Source organism: Manis javanica, chromosome 10 (genome assembly GCF_040802235.1).
Source record: "Manis javanica isolate MJ-LG chromosome 10, MJ_LKY, whole genome shotgun sequence".
NCBI lineage: Eukaryota > Metazoa > Chordata > Mammalia > Pholidota > Manidae > Manis > Manis javanica.
In genome coordinates this window covers 18014340-18036033 of record NC_133165.1, presented here as the reverse complement: position 1 = coordinate 18036033, position 21694 = coordinate 18014340, and the positions used below count along the sequence as shown (strand labels likewise).

Below are 21694 nucleotides of genomic sequence, written 5' to 3'. Positions count from 1 at the left end.
AAACACTCTTATAAGTGATTTACAATTTAACCATCATAAAAACCTTGAGGTACATAAAGGTATCACCCCCATTTAGCAGATGAGGAAACAGGGAGAATGGATAAGCTGGAGTTCAGGAAAAAGCTGTCTGACTCCAGATTCTGTGCTATTAACCAATATACTAGATCTTTACTACTGGCATTTCAGTTTAATAAGTCATGGAAAATAAATGTTTTAATGTACCTCTTTTTACATACTTGCCTAATATTTTTTAGTTTACTCCTTCCATGTTTGACATAAATTCAGTTTCTATTAAATATTAAATTTTATGTTTTAGGAAGGGTTTTGAATTAGTATGTGTGATTTTAAGATTGTACTTCTCAGATCACAACAGTAAGTCCTGCATACATAAATCTTATTTTTTCAAATTTTAATCTTTCTAACAGAGTGCCAGTACATGTAGGAGGTCAGTAAGAGCCTTTCTAATGGTTCATAATTGGTTCATTACCTCAATAAATATATGCTTACTAGAATAAATGGAACACAAAACTAAATTAAATTTCACAATATCTATGTCTATTTGCCATTTTAAAAACCTTGGGTTGTGAAGTCAATTTCTTATTTATTCATTTATTGAACATCTAAAGTGTTTATATATTTTATAAGAGAACCATTATAATAAGATCATAAAGTAATCTTTAGTTCTCCCATGAAGGTGGGTTTACTCAGCGCTGAACATCCATCTTCCAGCACTTCCGGTTACTTTGTTCAGCATTGGCTGGTCACATAGCTTAGTAGTGTAGTCTTGGTTTCTCTTCACACACTATACCAGGAATGTTCAATCACCTTTTCCTTCCCTGCTTCTATGTAACAATACATTCCCACTCAAGCCAGAGGCCCAGGAGGTTTCCTGGATTCCTCCCTCTTTTTCATTTCCTTAGTTCACTACTATAACTTCTCTCATTAACCATTTGCTTCTATTTCCTATGCCTCTGCCTTCACTGAGTTCCTCGTCAAATCTTGCCTGAATTATAGCAGTGATTTCCTGTTTGGTCTCCTGGTTCCAGGCTGGCTAAATATTCCAATCTCCCTCCCTTAGTTCCTCCTTTACATACCTAAAAGAAGGACCTCTCTAAGCTGGGACTTTATCATTAATGCTGTGATTAAAACCTCTTGGTTTCCCTCTGTGTCAGGAAAAAGGCCTTAGCAAGTTGCTCACCCTCCAGGGTCTTACTTGGGCAAAGAATAGGTGTTAATATTTGAAGAATGAATAAATAAGGAAAAGTATCTTAAATCATTATAGTAATTAAAGACAAGTTGAGATAATTAACATATCAACTTTCTCAAATGAGAGTTTTTTGGGAGAAACTTGATAATAACAAATGAAAAAGAATGATAGAGTATGTGAGGCTCAGATATTAAGTTTTTGGTGAATTTTTAACGGTGCACATGCACTTTATGTCTGGGTTCAATTTGGTTTCTGAGGATGAAAACTAAAGAGTAACTCATATAACCTTTTCTCCTGCATGGAAGTCCAGTGCTAGAACAACTACAACAGAAAAAGAATCTGTTACAAAATCTTGTACTGAACCAAAGCTTCTTAATATTTTTGATGAGAGCATAAAGAAGAGATGCAAAGAAGGTTTTTATTCTCATTCTAATTTTTTTTGATTAATAAGGGTTGTTTGAATCCTGGCCAAGGATTTTGAGGCTACCACAGGGCTCAGCAGGAAAAGTTCTGTGATTGGTTGGTCGTGTGTGCCCTGGGCCCAGGAATGGCGAGTTAAAAATAATGCACTATATTTATTTGCTAACCCTAACATTTTTAAATGACTTAATTTTATCATCTTAAATTAAAATTTAAAAGTGTTTATTTGGAAGATTTTTCAGGAGTGCTGCATAGGTACTAAAAGTATTTTATCCTTTAAAATTGTTCTATTGCCAATTCCAGATTCCTACATAAAGCAACCCATTGAATGAAATTATTTAATATTATCAATATGAATGCTGAAGACTGTGTATTGGAAGTAGGTTTATTTTAGATTGGAAGAGATGATATTCTGTAGGCAGAATTATTATATATAAAATTATTATCAGACGGATGTGCGGCGGCAGCGGAGTGTGCGGCGGGCATGCAGAGGGGACGGGCCGCAGAGGGGCCTGAGCAGATGCCCCGGAGCCCCCGTGGGCCGCATCGCAGAGCCTGGGCTTGACATGCGGCGCGGGGTCAACAGCAGTTTCAAAGAGGCTGACATCCATTCTAACTTGGGAAAGTCGATTCTGTTGACTGTGATAAGAATGATTTGATTTGCCTGGAAATAAAAATGGGCTGATAACCAAGAGACTAGTGAAGAGGTGTCATTAGAGCCCATGAGAGAGATGACATGGAGGTACAAAGGGAACCGGCAATGATCAAGACAACTCCATATTGTCGGATGGAGAAGATGCTGGTGACGCTAAACTTAAGTAGCAAAGTTAGAGGGAAGGTGGTTTGAAAGGAGAATGAATTAAGTTCTGAACATTTTTTTTTAATATCTGGGATAAATCTAGTTGATTAATTCAGGTTGGAATATCTAAGATACCAAGGGGATGTTTAGAAAAGAGGCTGTGCATTTAGAACTGAGATTTGAATATGCAATGTAGATTTGTTTACATAAAAATGAGGAATAAATTAGCTGGTGCCTGGAATCCTAATGTGGAAAACACTCGTGGACGTAGTATGAAAGTTAAGGGTGGGGACAGTGAGTGGACTTGTATTTGGGAAATAGGAGTAGATGAAGGGAGTGCTGTTGTGTTCAGAAAGCTAAGTGAGTGAGTCTAGGAAAGGGTGTCAGTTGTGTCTAAAGCAGCAGCAGGCAGAAGACGAGGCCTGTCTTGAAATGCTTAAATGATGCTGTTTGACTTTGGAAACGAAAGTTTTTTTACCCTCCAGGGTAGGACATCTGTGGATATTCTGTGCAGTACAGGTTCTTCAATTTTATTACGTGTAGGAATCCTGTTAAAATGCAAATTCTGTTGCAGCAGATCTGGTATGAGACCTGAGATTCAGTATTTCTGCCAAGCCCCAGGCGATGCCAGTTTTTGTGGTCTTTGGGGAGCACTCTGAGTAGTGAGGCTCTGGTAGTTAGTAAACATGGGAAATCACAGTTCAGGATCTCTTTACTTTGAGAAGCTTTCTTTCCTTATAAGTAATGGATACTATGCTTCCACATTGAGGATTTGCACTAAAGCTCAATTAGAAAGTTCTGGCAGTTTGGATTTTCTATGTATGGAACACCAATTGAGTTTTATCCTTTAATTTTAACTGATTGCCTCTAGTTTCCTCCTCTTCTTTTTCGTGTTAGGGGCAATAAACAACATTCCTTTGATATCCACTCTCAGATAGATGAGCAGACACAGGAGCAGGGTTCCTTTAGTAGAACCCACAGTGAGTTTCAAAGTATTTATTATTTTTCTGCTTTTGTTTCTGATATTTTTTGCCATTAGCTAGGAGTCTCAAGTGACAACATTTCAGGGAAAAAAATATGCAGTCTTCAATGCAAATGTCTGAAAATGCTTAGTTCACTGGTGTTCTGGCTCAATTTATCTACCTCCAATTGCCTTGGGGCTGTGTCTGCATGTCCCTGTGTCTGATTCACTAATATTGTCCTAGCTGTACCGACTCACCTGCTTTGTTACTAGTCTGTAAATCCCAAGTTTGGAAAGTGCTATTACAAGCATTGTGGGGGAGAAATCTTTTTTTGTTGCTTAGGGAGGCAGAGCCATATAAAAATAAATAAATTTAAAAAAGGGGAGCTTGAGGTATTGTGAGAAGTGGTAGGGGCTGAGTTAGTGTGAATAGCACAGAAATTGAAGGAGAACATGGATGCAAACGGATTTGTAGAGGCTGATTCAGAGAGACAGGGTATTGATTGCACATCTGCAATAATTGAAAGGAAAAGGGAAAAGTCAGCTATTGAGGTTTCAAGCCCTGGGACTAAAGAAAATGATGATCCTGTGACTGGAAATCAAGAAATTAAAGAAGGGCCTGATTAGGGCTTTGGGGATAAAAGAAGGAAAGTGGTGAGTGTAACGTGATGATTTTGAGTATCATGGGAATGGGATATCTACTCAGTGGCTAGTGATAGCTGGGGGTATTATGCACACATTAATTCTAGTTTCTAATAGATTTTACTTGAAGTTGTAAGTAAGAAAGGAATTGCTAAGTGAAAGAATGCATACAAGTGTTTGAGGAAATAGGACATATGAAAAAGCATGCCTTTAAAAGATGGATAAAGGAAGAGGGCCCAGTGAAGGAAAGAGAAAACTGACATGAAGGATGGTGGGCAAATCAGGTGAGCTTCTTAGTATGACAATCTGTAAACGAGAGGGATTCATCAGAGGGAAGAATATGGTCAAATGCGAAGATGTTAGACCAAGGTGAGAATTGGATAAAAATCTTGTGTTCTTAACATAACAGTCTCACAAGGATAAGAGAAGTGGGGCAGAAGCCTCGTCCCAAAGGAAGGAAGTGTGTGGTATGGTGCAAACAATACTCATCAAGTAGAGCTCTCTCTCTCATAGTGAATAGAAAACACAGTTGGGCTATAAAAACAAATAGATTTTGGCTGAGTCAGCTCTAGATTTTGTTGTTGTTTTTCTACTTCTGTAGTAAAAATATGGCATTTCTTTAAAATCATGGATGAAAAACCAGTGACGTAGCTTCAATTCACTTGTTTTATTGTCCTATCTCCTAATATTTGTGTTCAGTTTAGGGAGACATAACGGTGAACCTTTACACCATTCTCTTCTCTTGGATTAACAAAGTAGACTGAGAAGTTCATGAAAGATTTTTCTTCAATTTGAGTGCTTTTATATTTAAATTTAAACTTTAAATTAATATCATACGGAGATGCTTTGATTTTTCTTTTTAAATTATTCCGATATTATTGCCACTGAGGTAGTTTAGCAGTTGTGGCCAGTTGTCTCTGTACTTAGAATACAGAAGGCACTATACGCAAATAATAATATATCACATATCAAATGTGAAAAATAAGTGCTCCGAGAAGCTCCCTGGATATGAGGATTTATTCTTCTCTAGCAGGCAGTGTTAAGGCCCTGCAAGCTCCCACCACAGACTGACTCAGTGGAGTAAGTACTAACTTAGGAGACATGTCATCATCCTCAGAAATCCTTCCCTGGCCTAAAATACCCACTGCTTGGCAGCAGAACTGGATCCGCGGCAGTGGGGCTCCAAGTGCCCCTTCCACCGTGAGCCCAACACCCCCACATTGTTCTTGTTTCCTTGGAGGCCTTGGAAACTGCATTCACAACAATGAGGTTCATGCAGAGGCATCATGATTCACCTGGAAAGTGATTTTCCACCCAGGCATCAAGCCATGGCCATCACAGGGTGTGTGCCCATGTTTTAGGGCTGTTGGTCTCACCATAGCCTTTAAAACATTAATTTCCAAAGGCTTACATAATTCAGAAATAAGTTCAACTTAAAATGCAAATTTTCATTTTGTTTTTAAAGTGTTCTCTGCTTTCCAAAACTTAATTTAAGTGCTTTCTTTTGTGTTTCTGAACAAAGATTTCGATTTAAAAAAATCACTAAGAATTGTAATTCAGGATTGCCAGGAACCTGTCATTAACAGTCATCCAGTTAGTTTTTGAAGACTTTAACTCTACTTTAATCTCAATTTTTGCATAGATCTTTCTTTAGAAAAATGCATTGGCCACTTCCTTAAAACATCCTATCTCGGCCTCGACATCAACAGGAAGTGATCACACAGAAAACAGAGAGTTTAATTGCTTTGTTTCCAAGGTTAATCACTTTGTTTCCAAAATAATATTTAGGTTAAAACAGAAAATGAGTTTATAAAAGAAAATAATAACTTTCATATCATGTTCTTTTTAAAATTTTAACTTTTTAGAGAAAGATCTTTCTGTCGTGTAAGTCAAACTTAGCTTTCCCAGAGTTTTCATAATCATTTTCAAAGGTTGGCTTTTTATAAAATGAAATAACACTACTTGAAATAATATCAATAATGTCACACAGCCATAATTTTGAAGTTAGTGATGACATACTTTATTACAAGGGGTGCCCTGCATTATTGCATAGTGTGTTCATAATCAAAGGTCGTGGTATATATGTTGCATTATCATAATTTTCTAATTAATTTATTCTTTATACATGTTTCAATTGCATTTCATTAACACATAGTTTTCTTGTAAGTTTGTACCTTCTTTCCATGTTCAAAGAATCTCTTTAATTCAATTTCTCTGTTTCTCCTCATACAGTCTGGCAGCCAGATATGCAACTCAGTCTAATCACAGTGGAATTGCAACCAGTCAGAAAAAGCCTACTAGGTCAGTTAATATCTCTAATTCATTGCTTGTTAGTGATAATAAAGTAAATGCCCAGTGATATTTTGTCCTATCATTCTGATTTTTTTCAAAAATTATATACTTCTGGATGAAAAATCTAGAGGACTGAATCTTCCTAGCAGATTTCCATACACGTTCTTGGGGATGAGCATGTCTGTGTTAGATCATTAAATGAGTTTCAGCTTCTACTTTAGTTGCCTTATTCATATTGCTATGACTGGACTGAAGTCTAGGTTCTAGGCTGAGAAAGTCAAGGAAACAGTTTCTTTGAAGGCTTCATTCTTGCCAGATCACAGAAATCTGGAAGTTACAAAACAAGACTGCCATTGCTTTTTGAGATGGGCATGCATTAATTATTGCACCTTTTGAAGCAGAATTGGGAAATATTCACAGATTTTTCTGGGAAAGTTAGCGCCGAATCAGTCTGTTCTGTTCTTTATCTATAATAGTTTAAATTTTTGCTTCTTATGATACATGTATTTTAAAGACAATCTATTATAATAAATGCCAGCGCATTATGTACTGTCTGGAAAATTACTGGTACATAAAAGTGTGTTGAAAATGTTTGATTTTTTTAAAACATTAAGTTATGAAAGGCATGATGGTACAGCTGAGTGAAGCCACAGCACATGTGTTTTGCCCGGTGATTATTATATGATTCTGTGTGCCATCTCCCTCACTGGGGAAGCTTGTCAGTGTGCTTTACCAGTCCCTGCTCAAATGTATCATATCATGTAATGTTTGACCCGGAGGACTGCTCATGATGCCTTGATGAGGTATGTGCTTTTCCTCCTGCCTTGGTTTTTTTCTAAGTTATGTTTATTTCATTGTAATTAAAATGATTCTGGAAAGACAAACTAAAAAGGTATTTAATTAAAGGTAGATACAAATTAGAATGTGCAAAGAACAGTGACCTGCCATGTTACAGTACATTTTTTTTATTATCGCTGCTAAGATTTATGTATGTAAAATATACTTTAAGTACTTTGATTTCATAAAACATCTCTCTTCTTTTTTTTGGGGGGGGCTTCCTTCTCATTTCTCTTTTTATTACTTATGAATGATCTGGAGCTCTGGCTGCCTGTCATAATAGGGTAATGAGAAGAAGAAATGAATTTTTTGATTTGCTTTTATTTATTCTTCTGAGAACTAAAGATACTTGGCTTCATGGGTCACGATAAAGTTTTGAATGTGTTTTAGTTATTTTTCTAGAAACAAGTTTCATTACAATCCAGGCAGGTTTGTGACCAAATTTGTTTATGCATGTGAGTTTGGAATGAACTATCTAAGTCTGTGGCTGTGTCTACAGGAATAGTTCTCATATTTATTCTGACTAGGATATTTGGCCAAGTTAATTAATTGGGTTCTTTTTGCAGCATGCAATCACTGCTCCTCGGCAGTCCTAGTGGCTGAGGGTCTTGTGCAATGCTAACAAACCCTGTAGATACATTAGAGCAAAAATTAAATGCTGAATCATTTGGAAAAGACTCTAATTTTATGCATGACACAGCCTCAAATTAGCAAAATAGCTGAAGGAACTATTTATTAGCCATAGGTATTTAAACTCCAAAATACAGACAACATTTTGAAGCTATTAACTATACCAAGAAATTAGCACCTCTGTTTTTAAGCTGGTATTTGTGTTTTCCTGATGTTTACTCCATTTTGCAGTATCCATTACTATTGCTTAAGTATGTAATTTAAGAGTTTAATTTCCTAATAATTAATAAAATAATATATCAAGTGGTATTATAAAAGTGAGTTAAAATTTAAATATTATAACAACTGATTGTGAAATTGTTATATATTAGGCACCAATGTAACAGATATAAACATTGTTATATTTTTAAAATTTTGTAAAAGACAACCAAGAAATTCAGTGGTGTATTTATAGGTTCTGGATTGTTTTCATTTTTCTTTTGAAATAGAAATTATCAGAGTAGTACACAGTCACATTCACATGGTGGCAGCATAGGCTAGCAAAGATGTTGGCATTCTTTAATATCATATTTTCAAATATGTCTTAAAATGCCAATATTCTTAATTACTAATTTTTAATTTATGTAGATTAATTTTATCGTATATATACGTTAGTAATATAAAATGTAGTAACTGCATAGTTTAAGCACAACTCATGAAATAATTGGTACTTGAAATTTAATGTGGAAGCTGCTTAAATGGTAAAATGAATGATCCAAACTGATATTTAATTTAGTTCAAGTAATACAACTGCAGATCATAACCTTGTATCAGACTTATCCTAATTTCCAGGTAGTCTGCATATATTTCCACATGGCCTGTCACTCATACACAAAAAGTAGCTAAAGCTACTGTCTGTGTAGGTGTCTATTAGACTGTCATTCAGCTAACAGAGAATTTCTTCTGAGACCTGCATCTTTTCTTATCATATCCTCTTGTGATCACTTGGCTACAGTTTTAAGATAACCAAATAAAGTCCAGGTGCTTACTTTTGTCAAGAGAATGAAGGAGTTTTTTTGTGAAGCCAACCAGTGGGATATGAATTAGCTCATGATTTTGGTCTCTGTACTGTGTCATAATTAGAGTGACGAACTAGCTTAGATATTCAATAAGCATTTCTGTTTGCAATTTGCTCAGTAACTTTTTTCTTCTTGTTATTAATATACAAATTGACTTAGGATACAGCTATCCAAGATAAAAACAAATGTCTCACACATTAAAGAAAATAAAACCTGACAACAGCTGCAGATACGTGATTAATACCCTGAGAACATAATAAAATTATGTTGTTATTTCCCTTGCTTACCATGTCATTGTTACGGTACTTTTATCAAAATTTCATTCATTGGGATGTGGCAAGTATGACTTTTTAAGTTAAAGGTTACTTTATTTATAATTGTCCTACATTATTAATACACTTCAGGGGCATATTTATTGGAAAGTGAAACAGTATTTTTCCAAAGATTTGTAAGCTTTATGTTTAGCTATTTGTCACTTAAACGACCATTTTCTGCTAAATAGACCTTAGAACATCATATATTGTGCTTTTTCCATTAACTCATCCTGCTCAGAACCTCCTACTCTCTATCTTTCCGTAATGCATAATAATGATGTAATTTTTCTTATACTATTTCAGGCTTCCAGGCCCCTCTAGGGTGCCAGCTGCAGGCAGCAGCAAGGTCCAGGGAGCCTCTAATCTAAATAGGAGAAGTCAGAGCTTTAACAGCATTGACAAAAACAAGCCTCCAAATTATGCAAATGGCAATGAAAAAGGTAAGTGCATATTGCATCATCACGGCACAAGTCTAACACGAGTCTTGTAAATTACATGCTAAATCTAGTAGCTGAGCAATGTTACAGCTTTTGAAATAGAAATATTATCAGTAGAGTTTCCTATGTTTTCTAATTGGCCCCTCCTGTATTCCAGCTTTCTTGGAGGTTTTTCTTATCCAAAGAACATTCTACAGAAATAAACTCATTTATTTCAAAGTGGCTAACTATATACTCAAGTATAAATCTGGTTCCCAAAAGCAGTTCATCCCTGCATATAAATAGCATTTTTTCCTTCTCATGTTTCATGAACATTTACCCTGAAGTCTTAAATATGTGTTAAATATATTTGAATCCTTAGCTTCAGTTAACATTAAGTGCCATAAGTGTTTTGGGAAGTTAAGTTTGAAACAAAAAATTGAGACATAAATATGATGGCTATTTAGTCTTTGAAAGCAGCAGGGCACAGAAATACTATGACCTTAGTTTTCCTTTAAGAGATAAATTGTCCATGTTTTATTTTTTTGAATGAGTACATAATAGAAATATCAAATCACAAAATCATCAGGAAGAAAGGGCACTAAATGGAAGTCTGTGTTAAAGTCAGATTATGTATTAACCATGTGCTATGCAGTTTTCTGTATTGTGTGAAGGGTGCATTAAAGGAGCTGCTGGCTTGATGCACACCACTGCGGAGCATGCGTACAAGCAGGAGAGGGTGCAGTTTACATGTGTACCGCAAGAAAATCAAGAACCTCTACTTTTGTTAGTAGTGTGACTGTTTGAGGGACAGGTGCATTCTACTGCATTCTGAGTTAGTGTTTTCAGATCAATGGAACTTTAACTTTTCTTCACACTTCTTAATGCTCCATGAAACGAGACATGTCAGAAGTAAGAAATGTACTTAGAACAGCTGAAAAATTTGGTTTGTCTAATTCAACCAGGTAGCAACTTTTTTGCTTAGGTTTGGTCATTTCAAATTGTTTCATAATCTGATTAGACCATTTCCCTTTCTCAGACATGAATTGACAGGGGTAATCTATGAATTAGACATTTCTGTGAAAATCTCCCGGTCATATAAAATGGACAGACCTTAAATCTGTGAAATCAAAGCAGTGTGTCTTGATCCCTGTAATATCCCTAGTTCTTGAGTTTATGGGAAAAGAAGAAAATAGTGTGTATTTAGAAGTTTGGAGTGTGTCTTTAAAATAGAGAATAAAACTTTTGATTTATAACTTGAGAAATGTTACTGAAGTCCTATACTTCGTCCTGCGGAGAAGGGAGTTAACAATTTCTCACCAGAAAAATATTCTCCCGCATTTTTGACTTTCCTAGAGTGTCACACAAGTCCTATGCATGCTATGAAATTCTAGGAAATTTAACATGTTTAACAGAGAGATGTGTCTAATTTAGCTGCTCGATACTACAGTTATATAATATTTTTCTAAGAAATCACTAATAACATTGGCAAAGAGATCTAGAAATGCTTTGGATGACCTAACACTTTGATAACATAATATATATGAATTTTTCTGTCATGTGAAATACTTTTCTTTATTTCTAGTATCTGAAAGTAAAAATCCAAAGATCGGAATCCAGTCATTCGTATTTTTTCATAGCTGTTCAGCCTCCCTTATGTGTGTCTAGGAAGTGGTGCAAAATTAGAAAGTAGCAATATTTCCAATAACCACAAGGTGGAGAAAGATGTCATACATTATGAGGCTTTGACCATAGATATGTTTCCTCAGGTTTATACCAACAGCAAAAGACAAGAATTTTCAAGTTGAATTAGCCATTACTTTTAATTCTAACTAACTAAAAATTCCAAAACATTCAAAATGTGTGATCTCACACTCACAAATATTTATAATACATCAAATATTAGCATTAAATATCTGAAAACTGCCAATAACAACTTAAGCATAAGTTTCATCATTTTCTATACTATAGCCATCTGGAATTTGATTTACATGCTATGTGGCATTTTCTGCTCACGTGGAGTTACAACTTTATGTGAGCATATCCAATATCAGTGTTTCTAAATGAATCATTGTGTCATGCTATTTGTATTTCTAAAACATTCTTAATTTATAAGAGCAAACAAAATAATAAGCATAACATGTAATAATTTGTGATTTGTTCTTTAGACAATTCCAGTGGTGCATCTTTTCTAATAAGAATGCTTTATTTAAACTTTTTGACATGGAGATTGCAGTAGTGGCAGCCTCCATCTGCTGACAAGCTGATCTTTGTCACAAACTAGTTTGCATATATATCCTGGGCATGACCAAGTAAGGTGAAAAAAAATTTTATTGATGTAAAGTTGATATACATTTATATTGTACTGTGATTTCAGGTGTACACCATAATGGTTCGACAGTTATATATGTTAATGCTTACAACAATAAGTGTAGTTACCACCTGTCATCATAAAAAGATACATAATATATTGACTGTATGCCCTATGCTGTATTTTCAGCCCCATGATTAAGTTAGTTTAAAACTGGAAGTTTGTACCTCCTTATCCCCTTCACCTGTTTTGCCCATCCCCCAATCCCCTACCCTGTGACAACACCAGTTTCTCCTTTGTGTTATGAGTCTATTTCTGTTTTGTTTGTTCATTTGTTTCTTAGGTTGCACACATAAGTGAAATCATATGGTGTTTGCCTTTCTCTGACTATTTCACTTAGCATAACACCCTCTAGGTCCATTCATGTTGTCGTGAATGGCAAGATTTCCTTCTTTTTCTGACTGAGTAATATTCCATTGAGTGTATGTATCACATCTTTATCTGTTCATCTATTGATGGGCAATTAGTTTGCTTCCATATCTTGGATATAGTAAACAATGCTGCAGTAAACATAGGGGTGCATATATCTTTTTGAATTGGTGATTTTGTTTTTTTTCTGATAAACTACCAGAAGTGGAATTACTAGGTCATAGAGTATTTCTACTTAGAGTTTTTTCCATAGTGGCTGCACCAATTTACAGTCCCACTGACAGTGTATGAGGGTTCCTTTTCCTCTGCATTGTCATCAACACTTGTTATGTCTTGTCTCTGATACTAGCCATTCTGCCTAGTGTGAGATGATATCTCTATATGGCTTGATTTACATTTCCCTGATGATTAGTGATGTGGAGCATCTTTTCATGTGTTTGTTGCCTTCTGTATGTCTTCTTTGGAAAAATGTCTCTTCAGGTTCTCTGCCCATTTTTAATCGGATTACTTATATTTTTGGTGTTAAGTTTTATGAGTTCTTTATATAGTTTGAATATTAGCTGCTTACCGGATCTATCATTTACAAATATCTTCTCCCATTCAGTAGGTTGCCTTTTAGTTTTGTTAATGGTTTTCCTCTCCACGCAGAAGCTTTTTAGTCTGAAATAGTCCCACTTGTTTACTTTTGCTTCTGTTTCTTTTATCTGGGGACACATATTTAGCAGTAAGTTGCTAAGGCTGATGTTCAAGAGTTGACTGCCTATGTTTTCTTCTAGTAGTGTATGTTTTCTAGTCTTATATGTCCTTTATTTAGGTCTTTACTCCATATTGAGTTTATTTTGTGCATGGTATAAGGCAGTGTGCAGTGTCATTCTTTTGCATGTCACTCTCCAGTTTTCCCAGCACCATTTATTGAAGATGTTGTTTTTCCCCATTGTATATACTTGCCTCCTCTATTAATTGACCATATATGTGTGGGTTTATTTCCAGGGTCTCTATTCTCTTTCATTGATCTATATGTCTATTTTTGTGCCAGTACCATCCTGTTTTGATTACAGTAGCTTGATACTATTGTTTGAAACAAGGGACCATGATACCTCCAGCTTTGTTCTCTTCTCAAGATTGCTTTGACTATTTGGGGGTCTTCTGTGGATCCATATGAATTTTAGGATTAACTCCAGTTCTGTGAAAAATGCTATTGGTATTTTGGTAGAGTTGCATTGAATCTGTAGATTGCTTTGGGCAATATGTCCATTTTAACAATATTAACTCTTCCTGTCATGAGCATGGAATATCTTTCCATTTATTTGTGTCCCCTTCAATTTTTTTCATCAATATCTTATACTTCTGAAAGTACAGGTCTTTTACCTCCTTGGTTAGATTTCTTCCTACAGATTTTTTTTTGATGCAGTTGCAAATAGAGCTATTTTCTTAGTTTATCTTTCTGCTATTTCATTATTTATGTATAGAAACACAACAGAGTTCTATATTTTGATTTTGTATCCTGAAACTTTACTGAATTCATTTGTTTTATTAGTTTTTTGATAGTCTTTAAATTTTCTCTATGGAGTATCATGTGAGCTATAAATAGTCAGAGTTTTACTTCTTCCTTACCTTTTATCTCTTTGTGTTGTCTGATTGCCATGGCTAGGACTTCTAGAACTATGTTGAATAAAACTGGTGAAAGTGGACATCCTTTTCTTGTTCCTGATCTTACAGGAAACACTTTTAGCTTTTCAGCATTTAGTATGATGTTATCTGTGGGTTTGTCATATAGGACCTTTATTACATTGAGGCACATTCCTCTATATGCACTTTATTGACAGTTTTTATCTTAAATATTTTTTGAATTTTTTCAAATGATTTTTCAGCTTCTATTGACATGATTGTAGGGTTTTTATCCCTTTTGTTAATGTGGTGTACCACATTGATTGATTTGAGGGCATTGAGCTATATTTGCAGTCCTGGAATTAATCCTGCTTGGTCATGGTGCATGTATTTTTTCATATAATTTTGAATTTTGTTTGCTAATATTTTGAGGACTTTTTCATCTGTGCTTATCAGGATATTAGTCTGTAATTTTCTTTTTTTGTAGTGTCTTTGTTTGGTTTTGGTATCAGGGTGATACCTCAAAAAATAAATTTGGAAGCTTTCTTTCATCTTCAATTTTTTGGAATAGCTTGAGAAGGATAGGTATTAACTCTTCTTAACATATCTCTTAGAATTGTCCTGTGAAGCCATCTGGTCCTGGATTCTGTTTCTTGAAAGTTTTTTGATGACTAATTCAATTTCATTACTAATACTGCCTGTGTCTAGGAATTTATCTATTTCTTCTATGTTGTCCAATTTGTTGGCACATAATTTTTCATACTTATTCTTTATAGTTGTTTGTATTTCTGTGGTGTCAATAATAACGCTCCTCTTTTATTTCTGATTTTATTGATTTATTTGAGTCCTCTCTCTTTTTCTCTTGATGTATCTAGCTAAAGGCTTATCAAATCTGTTTATCTTTTCAAAGAAACAGCTCTTAGTTTCATTGCTGTTTTGTGCTTTCTTTTTAGTCTCTATTTCATTTTTTTCACCTGATCTTTATTATTTCCTTCCTTCTACTACCTTTGGGCTTTGTTTATTCTTTTTTATTCTCTCTGGATGTAGGGTTAGAGTGTTTATTTGAGATATTTCTGGTTTCTTGAGGTAGGTCTGTATCGCGTTAAACTTCCCTTTTAGAACTGCTTTTGCGGCATTTTGAATCATGTTCTATTTCAGTATTTTCCAAGTATTTTTTGATTCCCTCTTTGATTTATTTATTGACCCATTGTTTAATAGCATATTGTTTAGCCTCCATGTGTTTGAGTTTTTTGTACCTTTTTTCTTGTAATTAATTCTAGTTTCAAACTGTAATGGTCAGAAAAAATACATGGGATGATTTCATTCTTCTTAAATTTATTGAGATTTGTTTAATATCCAAACATGTGATCTATTCCTGGAGAATGTTCCATGTGGACCTGAATGTATATTCTGCTGTTTTGGGGAATGGAATGTTCTGTGTATATCTGTTAAGTACATTTGGTCTAATGTCTCATTCAAATACACTGTGCCCTTATTGATTTTCTATAAAAGTGATTGAATTATTGATGTAAGTGGGATATTAAAATCTTATTCTATTATTATATCACCATCAATTTCTTCTTTTATGTCTGTTACTATTTGCTTTACACATTTAGGCGCTCCTCTATTGTGTGTATATATATTTACAATTTTTATATCTTCTGGCTGGATTGAGCCATTTATTACTATGTAATGTTCTTCTTTGTCTCTTGGCATAGACTTTGTTTTAAAGTCCATTTCATCTGATAGAAGTACTGCTACCCCAGCTTTTTTTTTCTTTTTCATTTCCATTTTCATGGAATATCTTTTTATTATTTCTTTAGTATCAGTTCTGTGCGTGTCTTTGGGTCTAAAGTGAGTCTCTTGTAAGCAGCATATAGATGGATCTTGTTTATCTATTCAGTCACCCATTTTTTTGATTGTGGCAGTTAGTAAGGTGGAAATTAAACAAGAATATTCAAAGGTTACAGTATAATAATGACAGAATTTAGAAAGTACTGACTTGAAAGTTCTAATTCTAATTGTATTCCTTTTTAGTTATTAGAAATTATAACATTTAAATTAAATAAATTAAAATAGTTTACTTGAGGGATTAACCAAGTTATCTGTAATGTGTTTCCTGCATGCTTCTAAGTGGAAATATACTTTCTACTTTATTTAGCAAATCTGAAGTGATAAGTTATATGAATCAGTTGAAAACTACAGTATTTGTAATAGGTAGTAAAGGTTTATTCACAATTAAGACAATTTCATTTCCCTATTAGAAAACATACTGTGGAAAAAGCACAGTAGCTTTTTGCATGCATTACACTCTAAGAATAGCTTACTTACTGAAAGGAAATCAGTAAAGAATCACAAACTGCACTTTAAAAGATGCATCTAATGCCATTTTAATAATAATACAATTCAAAAGATAGTGTGCTCACTACACCTTTTCACCAAATGAATTAAAATATCAGTGAACATGACCATAAATTATCAGAGCAGGCTGAAATAGAAATGTGGTTACAATAGAAAGCAATGCCATAGCCCCATTCTGTTGAAATGGAATATGGGAAAAGATTTCTCAAACAAATGGTGAAATGAAAATAACATTGTTTGTAGAGCATAATTTCTTTTGAGAGTCCAAACTTCTTCCCTTGGTGACCTGCCATTCAGAAACTGGCAATGAATAATGTATCCTGACACCAGTATTTATCAGTTTGCCCATGGACTCTGTGAGGGTCCTCTAGACAGTATGTGCCTTAAAGAAAAATCAAATACCTCTTCACTGGAAATCAGGATCTTGTGAAATGTTACTCTTGTTCATTTGGACAGGTATTTTATATAATTTGCCTGAAGCAAATTATCTTAAGAAATCCTTCTTGTTTTGTTAAATCTGGGTCATAAATATTGAAAAGGCTATGCAGTTTAGTATTATGAGGAATGTAAATATCCTCGGCTTCATTTGGAATTCAGTTGCTGAATTAAGATCTGTAAACACTTATTGCTTGACCGTGTGTTAGCAGGGCTGTTTTTCCATGTTGCCAAGGAACATGCCACCTTCTTTTTATTGTTTCTCCCATGTGATTTTTACATTGTGCCTGTACATCTATGGAAGAGATTTTCCTTCTATTCTACTGGATCCTAATGAAGCATCTTCTGGTGTAAGAGTGTTTACTTTGATTTATACTCCATGCAGATTTAATAGGATTGATACTAAGAATTTAGCAATATTATAGTTAAACATTTTAAAACTATTAGGTTTAGTATGAGTGTTGTATTCATTAGTCATGGAATTTTGACTACAAAACTTAGGTATCTTGTTCATAAGTACTTTGTTTTTAAAAATTTACTCTGGAATTACAATAAGATCAAGAACTGAACTGTTTTGTTTTCTTTTCAAGGCAATATAAATACTTACTATATTTTTTTTACTTATAATTTTACTTATTATATTCCTTTGATGGTGATTTAATTATGTTTTCCACCATGGCTGTTCATTTTATTTTCTTAATACATGTAGAAGCCTGAAATATAATATTAACACAATGATTTCAGGTTAATCTTGGGGATTTTCATGAGGTAACATAATTAGGTACATATATCAAGTGACATGATTAAATATACTTGGATGTATATGTTGTTTGCTTATATAGAAATGCTCACATATTGAGGTGTACACATATTATACATGCCTGTACATAAATTACGTTTTTTTTTTAAACTGGCTGGTCAATGGAGGCTTCACTAAATTTCCCAACACTCCACAAAGTGGCACTCTAAGATTGCAAGTGGTACAATATAAGCTCATGCAAGACTGACAGCATCTCTAAGATCCCTGTGATACCATGTTTCTGTTGAATACCCATTTCTTATTACCACAAAATTGATCATTGAGGCATTTCACAAGTAATCATTTATGGAAGACAGTGTGGTGAGGCACACAGGTGCCACTTGATAGCAAGACATTTGTATTTGAATTTTCTAATTTTTTTTTCCTCTTTTACTTTTTAAAGTGTTCAAAGATATTTTGGTATGTTATTGTGAAATGAGAATCTAACTTAATTATTTACCAAACAATTCACCATGGCCACATGAATTAATCTTCCCTTCCTTCTACAATGAGCTGTGTTGTTGAAGTTGTCCTGTATTTCTCAGGAACCACGTATATCACTGCATACAAAACTTCCTGCGCGCTGAATACTTTAAAATGAATGGTGCGACCTCCTAGTTGTTGTTGGCAGTTTGAGTTGAAAGCTGCTTTGTTCTCCTGTAAACAGCATGCCTTAGGCATGGAAGAAGACATAAGTAGGTTGAGGATGCTCCCTGTGCGCTTCTCGGGCTAATAGCGCCGTTGGCAACATGGTGCCAAGTTGTAACACTGAAACTCCAGAGAAATGTCATCATCTAAACTTCCAAGATGCCTGTTGTGACTGCCATATTTACCTGCATGTATTAATTTTAGAGCTAGATTGGTGTTTTTTTTCCATCATCAATTTCATTTTTTCTGCAAGATGAGGGAACTAAAAATTAACTCTGTGCATTTAGATGTCTTCTAAGCACTAATTAAAATTCATTCTTACATCAACTCTGAAGGATGGTGTAAGAAGAATGCCCAGGGAGAAAGTATATAGTTTACCAAGTAGAAAGTACCTTGCATGATGTTTCCCCCATTTATACTTTGCTCTTTGAGGAAGAAGGACCCCGTGATTGAAGGAGCCACCAATTAGCTGCACTGTCATGACAACCCTGTGGCTTTCTGGAGAGCCACACCAGTGGTACTTCTGGCTATGCCTCAGACACGTGAAAACAACAGAGTTAAAAGCCTCCATTTTTGGAATCAAATCAACCTGAGTTCCAATTTTGATTTTGTCTTTTCTAAGTTTTACTGTATGTGTGAATTGGTACAAAGTACTTTCTCTTTCTGAGCATCCCTTTTCTCACTGATAAGTAAATATATCAGATTAGTATGGGTTTAAATGAGATAGCAGGAATGTAAAGGTTTTAAGTGTGATACCAGTGTGAAAATGCTTGGAGGAAGTAAGCAGTTGATGAATATAATGTTATTTAGCTGTAGTGGAGTTGGTGACGCTGGGTGTGGAGGTGGATGAAGGGAAAGGAATGAAGAGGGAGGGCAAGACAATTTTTCTTTGGTGGCTGGAGACAAGAAGCAGGGTTGTAGGCAGGGCTCGGCCCTACAATCCATTGCAGAAATGCCTTTAAATATGTGCATTAGATATCTGTTCTTTCTCCATGCCCAGACAACAACAACTCATTCATAGTCAGAAGCTGAGTTATCAACATTCAGACACATCAGTGATATCTTAGATCGTCAAAGATCAGAACACACACACCGAGACTAGAATCTGCGGCACGCGCGGTCTGTAAGGGCTCGGATGCTGCCATCTCAGCTGCTTCTACGTAGCCTGTACTCCGAGGTCTCCTGAGAGACTCGTGTTATTCCGGTGCCTTCGTGATACACAATGGCCTATGATTTGTCCTCTTAATGACACCTGAAGCCCTTCATTGCTGCTGTATAGAAACAGCCTGGGGACAGATTTAGTGCTGAGCTTAGAGAAGTGTCTTACGTGTATGTACTCCTCTGAGAACAGCTTCGCAGCTGTTGCTGTGACTGTAACTATGGGGTTGGGTGTGGATGTCACAATTCGAGTCCTTCCTGTCTCATTTTTGCGTGTAGTGATATTGAAATTCCTCTTCTGTACCTGAACTATTGTAGCAGCCTACAGTAAAGATCGGCACACTTAACAAGCATCCTGACTGGTTCTTTTCTACCCTCTTCTCTCATCCCCACCAGAGCCCTAAGCACACGGGGGTGTGTGCAGACCTCTTAACTGGTTGCAGATACGTGGCAGACACACTATCTGTGGCTATCTGGAAAAACTCCGTGGGCTTCTTTTGGTTTTAGTGGCCCCTCACCACAAACTGCCAAGCATACAGGTGAAAACATACCTGCCCGAGGTTCTGGAAGATATGAGAGCAAAGAAAATTAATGCAGCAAAGCTATGGAACATTTAATGCTTTCAGCCAGTTTGGGTCATGTTTTAAGGAACAATTCTTTAAGGCTGATAATGTCAGCAATTGCCATGATTTCTGAGTCCATTCACCCCTTGCTACCCAAAATCTCGTCTGTGGCCAGCAGCACTGACCTCGTCTGGATGCTTGTTGGGACAGCAGGATCTCAGGGCCACTGCAGAGCCTGTGAATCATGACGTGGGGCGCATTCGGGCCCTTGGGGGACTTGTGCACATTGAAGTTTGAGAAACGCTATGTTAAACACTTAGAATGTAACATTCTGTACATAATACAGGCATGGAATGTGCCTAGTAGTAGAGGAAATGGGCAATCACAGGTGAGCTGTAATTGCTGTAATAGGGAAAATAATAAACTATGGGAAAATGTAGATTAGCCCCTGAATTCAGACTTGATGCTAGGATGTCAGAGGTGGCCTGGGAATAATGTTTTTTGGTTTATGGGTTTTTTTTCCCAAAGGAAGTGAGGTAGAAGTTGAGGCCTGACCAATAAGTAGAAATTATTCTGAAGAAATATTTGGTTAGGCATTTCTACCTAGAGGTAGTCAATGTAAAATTATGATGAAATGTTATTAGTCTCTGACAGAGATCTTTAAGTGAAATACATATGGAATTACCTGAATTTTAAAACAGGTAGAAGTAAAAGTTTGAAATTAGTTGACAGTGGACGGATTTGAGACTGGATATTTTGAGACTTGTTGGATTTGTTTATCTTGAATTAGTTAATACCCCTACTATTCTTCAGAAAACCTTAATGTTTGTGTATGAACCTAATGGATTTCTACAAATATTCTAGAAATGGATGTTATTACAGACTTTCTAGGAATACTGAAAAAATTAATTAATCACCATATGCTTTAAAATTTAAATATACCATGTAAGCATTTTGACTTTTCAGTGAACTAGTGTATTTTAATCTGGAGTATATATGTACAATCTTACATTAATTTTTGCCAGTTGAAATGTGGAACTGTGGAAAGGTAGTGAGCATTAGAAGTCAGTGTTGGTATATCAATTTGTTTAAGAAAATTTAAGATTAAAATTCATTTGTCTACACTTTTTATTGTTAACATAAATTTCACAAATATATTATGCTAATTTAGTCACACTTATTAAACTAACCCCACAAATATTCAACTAACAATTTAACCTTTTATCCTATCTCTAACTTCTTTATTTCCTTTTTTGTGTATGTCAATTTCCTCTTCTGGAAAATGGGTAAGACTGGCGTTCTCTACTAATAGGCTTGATTACATATTGTTTATCATGCATTTTGACATCTTTGAAGAAAATACTTCAAAGTAAAAGCATTGTAGTTTTATATTTGTGATTATTTAATGAAGTTTAATAGGCTCCAATTCCTGAATATTACGAAAAGGATATTCTTTATAAAATAGAATATTCCATTGGGTATTTTATCAAAAAGAGCTTTGTATCTATTTATCACTATCTGATATGTTAATAGTATCAAATAATGCCTCTTTCACATAAATATATAATTTAATCATTTGTCATTCCATCTCTCTCAAAAAAAAAAAAGGAAGAAAGACAGGCATCTATGGGATGAAACTTAAGGTCAATGATTTCACTAGACTTATACAATTCCAAAATGTTAACATATACAGTGAGGTCTTTTAACTCCAGCCTTGGTTCTTTTTTATTCTATACCATCTTACAAAAATCTCTTTTTAATTTGGTTTTTCATGCTTAAAAATAAGACATAAGTAGGCACTAATCC

The 21694-nt window shown here is 35.0% G+C and overlaps 1 protein-coding gene across 1 annotated transcript in view; it reads left to right on the top strand.

The window, feature by feature from the left end:
- Positions 1–21694, top strand: part of NAV3 (neuron navigator 3) — a 376755-nt gene that overhangs the window by 161293 nt on the left and 193768 nt on the right. Inside the window, 2 exon segments of the mRNA XM_073214824.1 lie at positions 6262–6330; positions 9464–9600. Of these exon segments, the coding sequence (XP_073070925.1) occupies positions 6262–6330; positions 9464–9600 (206 nt within the window).